The sequence below is a fragment of the Panthera pardus genome, unplaced genomic scaffold, assembly GCF_024362965.1.
Source record: "Panthera pardus isolate Hobbes unplaced genomic scaffold, ASM2436296v1 HiC_scaffold_24, whole genome shotgun sequence".
NCBI classification, from domain to species: domain Eukaryota; kingdom Metazoa; phylum Chordata; class Mammalia; order Carnivora; family Felidae; genus Panthera; species Panthera pardus.
This window is the reverse complement of record NW_026526810.1, coordinates 91,520,802-91,533,969: the sequence shown is the minus strand read 5'-3', so window position 1 is coordinate 91,533,969 and position 13,168 is coordinate 91,520,802. Positions and strand designations below refer to the sequence as shown.

The 13,168-nt window shown below is 40.5% G+C and overlaps 1 protein-coding gene across 7 annotated transcripts in view; it reads right to left on the bottom strand.

Moving 5' to 3' along the window:
- FRMD6 (FERM domain containing 6) overlaps positions 1–13,168 on the bottom strand; it is a 240,031-nt gene that overhangs the window by 12,887 nt on the left and 213,976 nt on the right. For all 7 annotated transcript variants that reach the window (XM_019451819.2, XM_019451823.2, XM_019451818.2 and 4 more), the window contains 4 exons: positions 9,973–10,128; positions 6,621–6,686; positions 5,692–5,760; positions 2,637–2,811 (listed from right to left, as the gene is read on the bottom strand). In XM_019451819.2, coding sequence (XP_019307364.2) covers positions 2,637–2,811; positions 5,692–5,760; positions 6,621–6,686; positions 9,973–10,128 — 466 coding nt within the window. The remainder of the gene's footprint in view (positions 1–2,636; positions 2,812–5,691; positions 5,761–6,620; positions 6,687–9,972; positions 10,129–13,168) is intronic.

Sequence of the window (13,168 nt, the reverse complement as noted above, 5' to 3'; positions counted from 1 at the left end):
GCCTAGCGTAAATCTGCTTCGTGTCAGCGTGTCAGCACGGCCTTACTGTTCTACGTGGCTGGCCAGTGTTCCCTTCCCAGAGCTGTATCACTTAGACCTGGTACAAATAAAAAGTGTCATGAAGGAAATGCTGACGTGATTATGAAGTTTATTCTGAGACCTGGGAAATGCAACCTCTTACCTCCCTAGTAATCACCGAAGTCAAGAGCACAGATTACCAATGTGTTGGTATTCTTTGGATTCCCTCTGTTGTAAAAGCCCGGAGACCACAGAGCTTTTCATATATTATTTTGGAACAGAATGCAGTGTGACCTCTTGGCATATGGCCTAAGAATAAGCTCCCACTGTTGAATAAAGTTGGGTTAAAAAAAAACTTTTGTTTTTAAACTTTTTTAATGACAAAGGCATTCTCCCCCTTCTAAATGCTATGGAATAATTCTTGTGATCATTTTCTACCATAAGATGCTAAAAGAGTATCTCAGACAAGATGGATCTAAATTAAATTTAAGAAAAATACACTCTCTTTCTGTGCTGTTTTTTTGCTAAGAAAAGGGCTTTATTGTAAAAGTGAGGAAGACTTTAAGCGTGAGTGAAATAACTGGCATCAGGCCAAAGCTGGCCCAGAGAAACTTAATTTTGGGTGTTCTTTAGACTGTGAGGGATCTCTAAGTAGAAGAAAAGAAGTATGTTTTCTTTAGAAGAAAAAAAAGAGATATCCGCCCAACTCTATCTACATTTACCCAAATAACAAATACAATCCACACCTTTATCATTCCTTCATTGCCCTAATCGCATAAGCCCCCAAATGCACTTGATACTACTAGGTGCAGTAACAGACAAAACCCTGCCCTCTAAGAACTGAAAATTCTTTGTCATTTTACCTGAGAACCTATAGGGGTTCTGGAATTCATTCAGGCTCTAAAGGGCTCCCCTTACGGTCATCTAAGCAAGAATCTGCTAAAATGCTGGCAAAGCTGATGAAATAAAGAAACTTCTCAAGGCGCTATAAGCTGGCCATTTAGGAATGTGACCCATTTGGCACATGATGGGCTCTGCACATAAGTCGCCTATTCTTACAAGTTCCCTTGGCGCTTCTGTCCCATCTCGAGTCCTCCTAATAATCATGTCAGCATTGGAGAGAGGTGCTTCTTATCGCAATGAGTCATCGTGGGGAAGAAGGGGCAGCCTGGCAGCAAAGGAAGCCCATACACCTGGTGGTTATACACCAGTTCTCTCCAAAGACAAGAAAGCAGTTTGGTGGCAGACCGTGCAAAATGATTCATGTTCTAATGGCTACTTAAGATGCAGTGGCATCCCCAAACTGGGTCTCATTTAGTTAGAGAGATAGGTTTTGAGAGAAATTGATTAGATGTGCAAGCTTCTTTCAGGTTTTTTCTTAAGAGGACAAGTATTTGTGTTTCTGTGAGAAAGCTGGGGTCTGAGAGGTCGAAATCTGTTTCAGACACGGACCTAAGGATATGAATCTGCATCCAAATGTTCATGCAGATATCCTAAATCTAATCCAATTGAATTATAAGAACTACCACAATGGGAATCTACAAAACAAATGGAAGACATTGAAATAGGCAGGGGCGCCTGGGTGGCTCAGAGCCTGGAGCCTGCTTCTCATTCTGTCTCTCTCTCTGCCATCTCCCCACTCATACTCTATCTCTCTGTCAAAAGTAAATAAACATTAAGGAAAAAAAATTTTTTTTAAAGAAATAGGCAAATGAGCACAGTAGCATTTTGGGGGATCAGAAGTTCGTATGTGTTAAATGGAATAACCCTGGGTGCCATGACTTAAGATGAAGGGCTAACCAGTAGAGTTGAAGCCTGCTCTGAGAGGCCCCAATCCCTGCCTTCCTCTTCCTTACCGTGACTCATTCTCCTTTTCAGGGGCCCCAAATGTATCTCAGCAAAGCCCCCACAGGACTGGCTGATATAATCCTCAAATGGAAACTTCTTTCAGGACGCTTAGGTGGCTCAGTTGGTTAAGCGTCGGACTCTTGTTTCAGGTCAGGTCATGATCTCACAGTTTGTGGGGTTGAGAACCGCGTTGGGCTCTGTGCTGTCAGCGTGGAAACTGATTGGGATTCTCTCTCTCTCCTTCACCTTCTGCCTCTCCCCCATTCTCCCTCTCTCTCTCAAAATAAATAAGCATTAAAAAAAAAGAAGAAAACTTCTTTCTCCTTTGTCATTCCTGTTGACCCAGACCTGGGGTCCTCTCAGCAGTCAATAAGAGAGACTGGAGACATTTCTGTCTCCCACCTTTAATCTAAGGAGTAATTGCACTGGAAAAAATTCCAGATTCCAAGGTGCTCGGAGTCGCAGATAAATCTTGCCCTGCATCTTCATGTGGTGGCTTTTTGCAAGGATTTTCAAAGCAAATGTGGGGAAACGTTAAAGAGACTGTACTCGGGGATAGCTAAATGATAGGGATGACCTCAGATATTTGGGACAGGTGCTGGGACAGTGGTGAGATGTGAGGCGGAACACGGCCCTGAATCTGGAGAGGGTCAGCCCTCGAATCCCATTTTGCAGGGGTCTAAAGCCCCAACTGATGGCAACTACAGACTAAGGGGCCAGAGGCGGCCAAGGCACCGTGTGTGCTTCTCCCCCCCAACACTCTGCCATACCTTCGTTCTCCTCCAGCTTCCGGATGTGGCGCAAGACAGGCTGCAGATTCATGTAGAGGCGGTGGCTGTTACTCAGGAGCTGGAGGAGGTGTCGGGAGCGCATGGGGCACCCTGTGTAGTAGATGAGCTTCCTGGCGGAGGGCAAGCCATCTGGCAAAATCTCAAATTTCTTACCCTGTGGAGCAAAAGCACGAGTCAGCTTTTGGAAGGTAAGTCTCTAATTTGCCAAGGTCCCCTTCATTTTCTCTTTAGTAAGGAGAAGTGCAGATTCAAAAACAGATGTATAAAGCTGCATTCAAAATTCAGCGAGAGATAAATTGCTGTTTTCCTTTTCAAAAATGTCCCAGGACAAGGATTACCAAAAACTCAGGGAAGTGTCTAGCCGGGGTCATCCGGTCGACACCGACTGGGTATGACGGTGGAGGAATTATCTTTGGTTTCTCTGGCTAGTCAGGCCATTTATACAATGGAGAAGAGAAGGGCTCATCATGAAAGCATCTTCAAATGCAATTCCAACACCCTAATTCAGCAAACAAGATGACATTCTAGAAGCGTGATGTATTCAAATATTTGTGAAACACTAGGTACCAAACACTGTGCTAGTCACCAAGAAAATAACAGTGAATAGGACAGACGAGGTCGCTACCTTCACAGAAATACATTCTGGTGGGAGAGATGGCAAATAAACATAAATATATAAAATCACTATAGTTTGTGATAAACTCTGAGGAGGAAATAAATGAGGAGTTGTAAGAGCAAACACTATAAATACCTTTTTAGGGTTAAGAAAATATGGAAAACTTCTTCAGCTGGATAAAAGAGGGAGGCTGGGTGGGGGGCACCTGGCTAGCTCAGTTGGTAGAACATGAAATTCGTGATCTCAGGATTGTTAAGTTCAAGCCCCACACTGGGTGTATGGTTTATTTAAAAAAGGGTGGGGGGGGGTGGGAGGGGATAGGTGGAAGCTAGAGGGACAGCTCAAGGGATGAGACAGGAAAGAGAAAGGAAGAGATATAAGTACCGTTAAGTATTTCTATCAGAGATACCAGGAATCTCATTGTTTAAGTTTGGGATCATTAACATAAAGTTCATTAACATAAGCTGAGGGTGAGAGTTTGGCAGTTTTTTACAGTTATGGAAAACTGTAAGTTTATTTATTTTGAGAGAGAGAGAGCACACACGTTTCTGAGCTAGGGAGGGGCAGAGAATGCGAGAAAGAAACCCAAGCAAGCAGGCTCTGCACTGTCAGCACAAAGCCTGGCCTGGGGCTGGACCTTACAAAACTGTGAGATCATGTGACCTGAGCTGAAATCAAGAGCTTAACCAACGGAGCCATCCAGATGCCCCAGAAATGGAATTATCAATTCCTTCACCTTTCCTATGAATGAACAGGGCAGCAGGATTGCATAAGGAATACTGCGGACATAATGATTCTCAGCCAGAAGGGAGAAGTAAAGCAGAGAGAGGCACCTTCTAACCACACACTTAAAGTCAATAAAAAACAATATGGCTCTGTGTATCTCGGTTGGGAATGGATTTTTCACCTCTTGATTTTTCATTTTAAAGGAACCACCAGTGGATTCCAATGCTCGAATAGTAATAACTGACACTGAATGAGCACTAGGCAGGTATTGACTCATTTAATCCTCAGAATCAGTCTATGGGGGAGGACCAATTATCTCCATTTGGGAACAAAGAAACCAATGCACAGAGGTTAAGTAACTTGCTCAAGGTCACACGACTGGGGCAGGACTGGGCTGGCTGTGAGAAGAATCATCTGGGAAGTTCATTAAAATAGATGCCTGGTCCTCAACCCACACCCTCTGAATCAAAACTCTCTTAGGGGAGGAGGATGAGGCCCAGAAATCTTTATCTTAAACCAACTCCTCAGATGAGACCGATGCAAAACTAGATTCAGGAACCACTGTGTCCAGGACCCTTAAGACACTCAATTTCATAAAAGTATTTTATGTCTACTCAATTTGGGGTAATGGGGTAATGGGCTAATAATTTGCTCATTTTCATACAGCTCAGATCCTTTCACAAAGGGCCTAAATGAGAGAGAGCAAGTGGGGAGGAAGCAGGTAGGGCCCCATTTGATGTATGAGTGAAGTGAAATCAGATTGAACTGGGCCCAAGTAATTAAAATAATGTAAAGTCAGGAACAGGTCTTTGACTTCACAGGGCAGTATGGAGTCAGAACCCAAATGCTCTTTGGCAATACAGCCCTTTATTTATATAGGCCATCTTCTTTATTTGTGTATGTGTACAAATCCTTATCTTCCTCCTTTGTGTATTTTTTTCCAACAATTTCTGAACAAAGAAAAAAATATGGATTTTAATGACCACCAGATATACATGTTATTAACTGTAATTCTTTGAACCCTGCCCCAAACCGGATAGAGCCGGCAAAGTAGAGAAACAGCTGGGAAAAATCATGAATTTGCTCTTATAACAAAAAAGAGGATACTATTCTCAATATTCTAAAAATAACACCATTTTTTTCCTGTTAAGAATTGTAGACCTTTCTTTATAATGATGAGTTTCAAAGAGTTAGATATTAATAGAAACATCTTTTTATATCACTCTTTATTCTTTGCTCAAAAGAAGTGACTTCCAAAAGAACTGGCCTACCCCCACGCCAAGAGTAATTTATCCTGTGATTATGGCTTTCCGTTTTCTGATCCCTCTGATGTAGGCTTTTGAAAATCATTCTCTTTGCTGAAGTCATCTTGCACATTCCCCCACTACATTTCTTCTGCAACTAGAATAACTTAGGATAGCACGGTGGGGACCAGACTCACAAATTAAATAAATAATTTCTTTTGCTGTAAAATTCCTTAATTTTAGATTCATGACCTATGAGTGGCAACGAACAGAGCACATACGTAAGAATGTAAGAAAGTGAGTTGTCTTCATTTTCAACTTTTTAAAAAAAAATATCAGCTTTTGTGCCTGTCACAGCATTATTTTTAAAAACAAAACAGGGAACAACAAAAATCCACAAAAACAAACAACTGAGCAATTTTTCTTTAGTCAGTTACTTTAAACTTACCACAAATACCAACTTTCCAACATTTGTCCAGGGGAAATCATAAAGTAATTGTTTCTCTTCATCTAAATTCTGTGGAAAAAAATTTTAATGCATACAGAGTTACTGAGGAAACTGCCAGACACTTTAAAATGGCTCTAACTTCTCTCCCAGAAAACTAAAATACAGTAATTAAAATCTGAAAGAGGTCCTCAACTCTCTTTGGAGATGTTCAGACAGTAATTAAAAGATTAGTGAGACAATTCTGTAGCTTTGGGTTCCTGAGTGACTGCATTAACTGGCCTTTCAAGGCAACCTTTTCCCTTTGAGCCTATCCATAAATTTAAATAAAAAATCCAAAAAGACTCAGGCATTGGAGAGATAAGGCACTCAGACTTTCCTAATTGGATATTGTGCCTACATCAAGATAAGAGATTCTTATATTCTCCCTGGTCTCACAGAAAGAGGGATTCTCTCTTTCTTGTTGATGGCTGTGGTATAATACCATCCCACCTGCAAAAGCATGACAGGGACAGGGGACAGGCTGTATCGGAAAAGTGTAATGAAAATTAAAATACAGTGGTCTGCCACTGTATTAAGATGTCATTTTTTTTCTTTACACAGTTGTAACGCTCCAGAGGAGCATTATAATCAGGATATTTAAAATCAGTAACACACAAAGAAAAATGTTTGGACGTTAATGATCTGTTAGTGATGAACCTGAGCCAATCTTGGGCTTATTACTTTTTATTCTAGAGGACTTATTACTGTCAAGGTTTGGACTGTATCACTTCATTTATCCTACATCATCCCTATTTGTACTAGACAAATAGGAAGTAATGGCCAGTCGATGGCCAGAAATGAACCAGTGCACCTGTCCAAGGACCACACAGGTACACTGTCAACATGAGACATGGTGGATGCCACTTGACAGTCATTTCTCGTTTACTGACCTGAAAAATCTGTATTCCCCGCATGGTCAGTCCAAGCATCAGAGAAGCTTCAATTTCCCTTTTATCCTATAGAAATAAAATCATATGAAACAGTAGTGGGTTTTTTTTGTACAATGGACAATTAAACACCAAAGGGAAAAAACAGAAGGAGAAATACGATTAGAAAATTTTTGATTTAAAATAACTTCATTCAGGGGCATCTGGGTGGCTCAGTCCATTAAGGATCCGACTTCAGCTCAGGTCATGATCTCACAGCTCCTGAGTTCGAGCCCCACATCAGGCTCTGTCTCTCTCTCAAGAATAAACATTAAAAACAAAATTTAAATAACTTTGTTCATCTTTTTGTATCCTTAGCTTACCATAAGCTTTAAGAAAATCATGAGCACATACACATGAGCAAGGATATATTCTACTTTTTAAACCACTGAGATTTCAAAGGATTAGTGTTTTTACTATATTATATACACTTTCATATCTGACAATATTCTAAAGACCGCCATCGCTGAAAACTCTAGTAAACAATACTATTTTTGCTGCTTATTTATTTATTAGTTCTCTTCCTTTTCCCAGATGTCAGAATCTTGAATCTAATATCATAGATATATTCTGAGATGCATTCGATTTTATAGGTTTCAAACTATGTAACTCTCCTGCCTCTGAAGCCAAAATCAGAGGCACGCCTACATATTTAAGACTGTCATCCCATGAGGATAAAAAACTGTAAAAGCTTTATATTCAGTTTGTTTGGAAAGAAAATACTTATTTCTAAAAAGTTCAATTGTCACTTGCCAATATGATATACATTCTACCAGCTAAACTATAAAAAATCAACTACAATGAGTGTAGGGGAAAAAAAACCCTGAAATGTTCTCTGAATTTTAAATGTACTCTGAAATTTGACCACATCTTTGGAGTGCTCATATGTAATAATGGGATATAAGGTATGAAGTTCAAAATAGAAGATAAATAAAATCACAAAGTAACTAAAATATTTTCATTATGAAATTCCTCAATAAAAATAAATGAGTATGTTTAGTGCCAGCGTTCCCAAGAATATGGGAAGAAATATTTTTAGAAAATGCATCCTCATCTGGTATAGTAAAGACAAGATATGGCCTATTTTCACTATTTGGACTGTTTTCTCCAACTACTATGTTTTTACATCAAGAAAGGCACATACAGCAGGAGAAATCAATCTATCACTGTGAGTTTAGGTCAATTTCCTCTTCAAGGCTACTCTGATTGCTTCCTGAAATAAGATTGTGCTCATAAAAATGCTGGCTGTGCAGGCACAAGGCATGTACTACTGGGAGAGGGACACAGAAGTTTTTCCCCCCAGAATGTTTCCTGTCCTCTGTCTACCTTATTTCCACTTTACGAGCAGTTTTAATGGCTGCCACTTTATTTCTCTAAAGAATGAAAACTCCGCCCATGAGGTAACAATATCCATTTCCCCACTTCATTCAGTTTCATTATTATTAATTATCTTGCTTTAAGAAGATAAGAAAGTCATTTTCTTTTTTTAAAATTTTTTAACATTTATTGATCTTTTGAGAGAGAGAGAGAGAGAGAGACAGAGCACAAGTGGGGGAGGGGAGACAGAGGGAGACAGAATACGAAACAGGCTCCAGGCTCTGAGCTGTCAGCACAGAGCCTGATGCGGGGCTCGAACTCATGGCCTGTGAGATCATGACCTGAGCCAAAATCCAACACTTAACGGACTGAGCCACCCAGGTGTCCCAAAAGAGTCATTTTCTATGCCATGTAGAAGTACCACATCGTAAGCAAATAAAAGATAAATCTTTTAAGCAAAAGATAAATTCCTAACAGGATTCTTTAAAATACTATGTTTCCCTATCAAATGAGAAGCACTTGATATTTATTGAGCACTGATTAATGTACCAGACATTCCACCTGGTTATTTCAGATTCATTACATCATAGAATTTTCCCAACCTTGTGAGATGTATTGAACCATTCCCACTTAATAGATGGTCCAGAATTATAGTTCTATTTGCCTAGGATCCCATAACAGTGGTGATGCAGGGTTTCTGATATCTGACTCTAAAGCTATACTCACTCCTTCTTATACACCATTCATATTTCCTGTACATTTTAAAATATAAACTGATTGTCAAATGCCACTTATTTGCATTTTCTCATATAAACTGAGGTGTCACAAATGAAATCTCTCAAGGAAACAAACAACTCCATCCTTCAGGAATTTGGCCAAAGAGATCTTATAGAACTCAATTATGCCTCTCAAGGATGACAGGACATTAACAATTTCATCTCTTGGGCACAGAAGTGAGAAAATAAAAAAAATACCATTCTTTGGTACCTAATTAAGTTTTCTGAACCAGCCAAGAAGATCATCCAGTAACATATCCAAACTACACCCTAGTCTCCAATGGTCTAGTTAGGCTAAACTTACCACAAAGGGTATAGTAGTAATAAGAAGCACATTAATAACAATGATAATGGTAACAACTTAACATCATTCTTAACATGTGCTGGGCACTATTTTTATCCATGAATTCCTTTAGTCAAGTAGACCTGGGTTGAATCCTGGCTCTGCCCCTTGCTAGTTTTGTGGTCTTTGGTCTGTTTCCTCATCTGTACAATGAATATTACAGCTTCTATTTTATAGAACTGTGAGGATTTAAAAAAGAAAATAAAGCGTGCCCCATAAAAACAATACTCAGTAAACACTAGCTGTTGTGGCCGTTCTTCTAATTAATGGATACAGTGCAGGTACGGCTTCACTTAGAGGAACTTTAAAAATTACTGATCAAAAAAGTTGCAAATGTTAGTCCCCAAGGCAGAGATGCAGATTTGGAAAGGAGAAAAATAACTATTTCATAGTCACTGAAAAGCCAGACTCATGATTTGAAGCCACTTGGCATCTCAGTATTAGAACCATTATAAAGGGACTCTATCATGCTCCCAGGCCTGAGGAAAAGCATCATTAACTCGAAGACTGAACTACCATGAGAAACAGTTCACATGAATCCTTTTTAAAAAAAAAAAAAAAGCAAAAAAGCCCACTAAAAAATGAAATGACAACTTTTAATAAAAGCTTCTTTAAATCATGAAGGTATTTTGTCTTCAGAAGCTGCAGACTTGGGTGCCTGGGTGGCTCAGTGGGTTAAGTCTCTGACTTGGGCTTAGGTCATGATCTCACAGCTCTTTAATGAGTTCAAGCCCCACATTAGGCTCTTTGCTGTCAGCGCAGAGCCTGCTTTGGATCCTCTGTCCTCCCTCTCTGCCCTTCCCCCACTCACTCTCTCTCAAAAATAAACAAACATTTCACAACAACAACCAAAAGCTGCAGGCTGACTGCAGTTTTGTACCTTATACAATCTGTAGTAATGAACGGCAACATCATCCAGTCGGACGGCCTCTTTGATGTATTTAAGATGAGCCTCGGAAGCTGTCAGCGCAAACTGATCTTTGTGCATGTTTGGAATGTGCTTCAGGATGTAGTCCTTCCCTCTCTTGGAAACAACCTGTTGGAATACAATGGGTATGCACTGCCACATCTGTTGGAGTGATGGGAGTCCTACCCTTGTCCCCCAAATGATGAAAGGACAAGGACCTAACATAGGTCATGGAAACTGGCTAATTTCCACCAGGAAATTTCCCACTTGTATTCTGTTTTCACCATCTGTTATGTTACTAGGCTGAATCAGCTAGTACCAGAAGCTCCAAAGTCAATTTAGCTGTATATCTGAGAAGAAAAATCACAAGAAATGAGAAAAATATGTTCTCTTGGCTTTAAACTCACCAAGAAAAAAAAACATGCAAACTTGCAAAATTTTGTACACATCACTGTTTATACTTGCAAAATTATTGGTACTATGAAATACATCTACTGTCAACACATCTTCAGGTTCTGGATCCTACTTAACTCTTCTAAAATTACAGCCACAGAGTGGGAGGTTCTAAATGTTAATCCAAAGAAGGCAGGGGACTGGGAGGAATTCTCTGAAACATTTTTGGTTTTTGCATAAAAGGCTGATGTGAACATTCTATTTGAGTATTTGTGAGGAAACAATTTCATTCAAACATTCATTGCAATTCACTATGGCTTAGTTTTTCAACGGACGGTAGCCTGGGCCTTTCAATGCCCAAAACATATAGTATCCAGCAGCTGCAGGCTAAGATTAGTTAAAAATCTTAGCCGAGGGGCGCCTGGGTGGCTCAGTTGGTTAAGCGTCCAACTTCAGCTCAGGTGATGATCTCATAGTCTGTGAGTTCGAGCCCCATGTCAGGCTTTGTGCTGATGGCTCAGAGCCTGAAGCCTGCTTTGGATTCTGTGTCTCCTTCTCTCTCTGCCCCTCCCCTGCTGATGCTCTGTCTCTCTCTGTCTCAAAAATAAATAAAAATATTTAAAAAATTGAAAAAAAAATCTTAGCCGATTTCATAAGGATTATAAAACATGGAAAGGATTATGCAAAGAGAGCAAAAAGAGTAGTGCTTAAAATCATCAGAATAAAAAATAATTAAAGAATTTTTAGTTTTAAATGTTTTTATAGATATTGACATTTTGTTTCTTCCTATTGTTTAAACATGATAGATTGCTGGCTATTTAATATTGCTGAGAACTCAAGGTACAGATTTTTCTTTCGGACTCCTCTTACATGGAGATCACCTAAATTAGTATTTGTTAACTTTTCTCGGCTCAAAGAACACACAGAAAATAATATTTGCAAGGGCACTGAAGTAAGTGGCTTTGGTGATCCCAAAGGTTGAAGAAACTTGTATCTCAGTGCTCTGGAAGCTATGGCGCACTGACTGGGAAGATCTGATTTAAAAGACGGAGATTCAGCAAGTACGTGATGACAACTTACCGGATGTAAACATAGGCTAATTTGGGTTCCACAGACACTGATATGTAAAAGCTTGATACCTTTTGTGGTTTCTCTTTAACAACTGACATGCTGGCAGTCAGTTCACAAAAATTTATATTGAGCACCTCAATGTGAAGTGCTGAAGAAACAGAAAAGGTGTATGTAGTTTAAGCCTGTCCTTTAGAATATACTAATAAACAGTTCACTGGAGGCAAAAGATAAACAGAAAATAAGATGTAAAACACTATGCATAGCGGGGACTTCTAGAGCCCAGAGGAGGGGCACTGGGTACCTAGCCAGTCTGCCCAGAAGGAAATACATCTGAGCAGAGTCTTGGAGAATGAACAGGAGTTGGCCAGGTCAAACAGGGAGAGGGGTTCTGTTGGCTAAGGGAACTTCAGGAAGAAAGGCCAGAGGTGCAAAATACCACAGGGCGTTTGGAGACATAGGGATTGTTGGATGTTGTTAGAGCATAAAATTCAAGGTGCAGGACAACCTGAAAGGAAGCTGGAAAGGCTGGCAGAGATCAGATCCTGGAAAATTCCTCGGTTATGTGTGGGAGCCTGGCTTTCACTCTGTAGGTGAGAGGGAAGCCCCTGAAGATTTAAATCAGGAGCAAAATCCACTCATCCGCAAGCTCTAAAGACAGAGGCAAAGACAACAAGCCGCCTCAGCAGTGCTGCTGAGTGCTGATGAGAGCTGGAACCTGGGGGACGGGAGCAAGGACGCTGGGGAGGGCACACGACAAACATTCAGGAAGTCTACCACAAGGAAACTTCAAGAGAATTTGATTTCTTAAGCTGGTGACGGGTAATCAAGTATTTTATGTTCTAGGTTGTTCCGGTTGGTTTGGGCAGGGCAGGGAGAAAGAAGGGTGATGGGGAGAGCTCTGCAGGAGACTCAAGTTTCTGGGTGACTGGGTGGATGGCAGTGCTACTAGCTGACATTAGGGACACAGAGGCAGGAATACATGAAATCAGGTGGGAGAAAGATGAAGTTGACTCGGGACATTTTGAGTTTGAGGTGCCTATGGGTAAACAGCTGTCTCATGGACACAGAGGAGAGAAACAGATTTGGGAGCTACTGGCATATAGGTGGTTGTTAAAAAAAAAAAAAAGCATTCATTTGGAGGAGATCTCCAAATGAGAGTGGTTCTATGTCAAATGCAGCCGAGAAAAGAAGTGGAAAGTGTCCACAGAATTTGGCAACTTAAAGGTCACTGGCGACCATAGGGACAGCATGAGGAGTAGAGGGGAGCGTCGGGGACAGAAAGCAGATGGAATTGTGTTGAGGAGTGTATCTGGGAAATAAGGTAAAAAAATCAGATTTTCAACAGAGGCCTGGAGGAAGGGTGGGAACAGACATGGGCAGGGTTGGGCGGAGAAAGGACAGTTGAGACAGTTCGAATAACCTAAATTTGCCCGCTGACGTAAAGGCGTGGTTCCTCTCTCAAGAGTGGAGGAGATGGCGGTCAGGGCAAAGTGACTACTTAATTTGTTTTCTCAACATAAGAAAAGCTGTGAATGATGTTACTTTTCAAAGTGTAATGTTTTTCTCTCTTCAAAGGGAGGAAAACTATGCTTGAGTTAAGAGTAAATAAGAAAGTAAAGACCAAGCAACTGCCAAAAGAAGGCTGGTAAGTTCCAAGTTCCACCACATTTAGGATGGACAGAAATCCTCTTCCCCTTTAACTGGA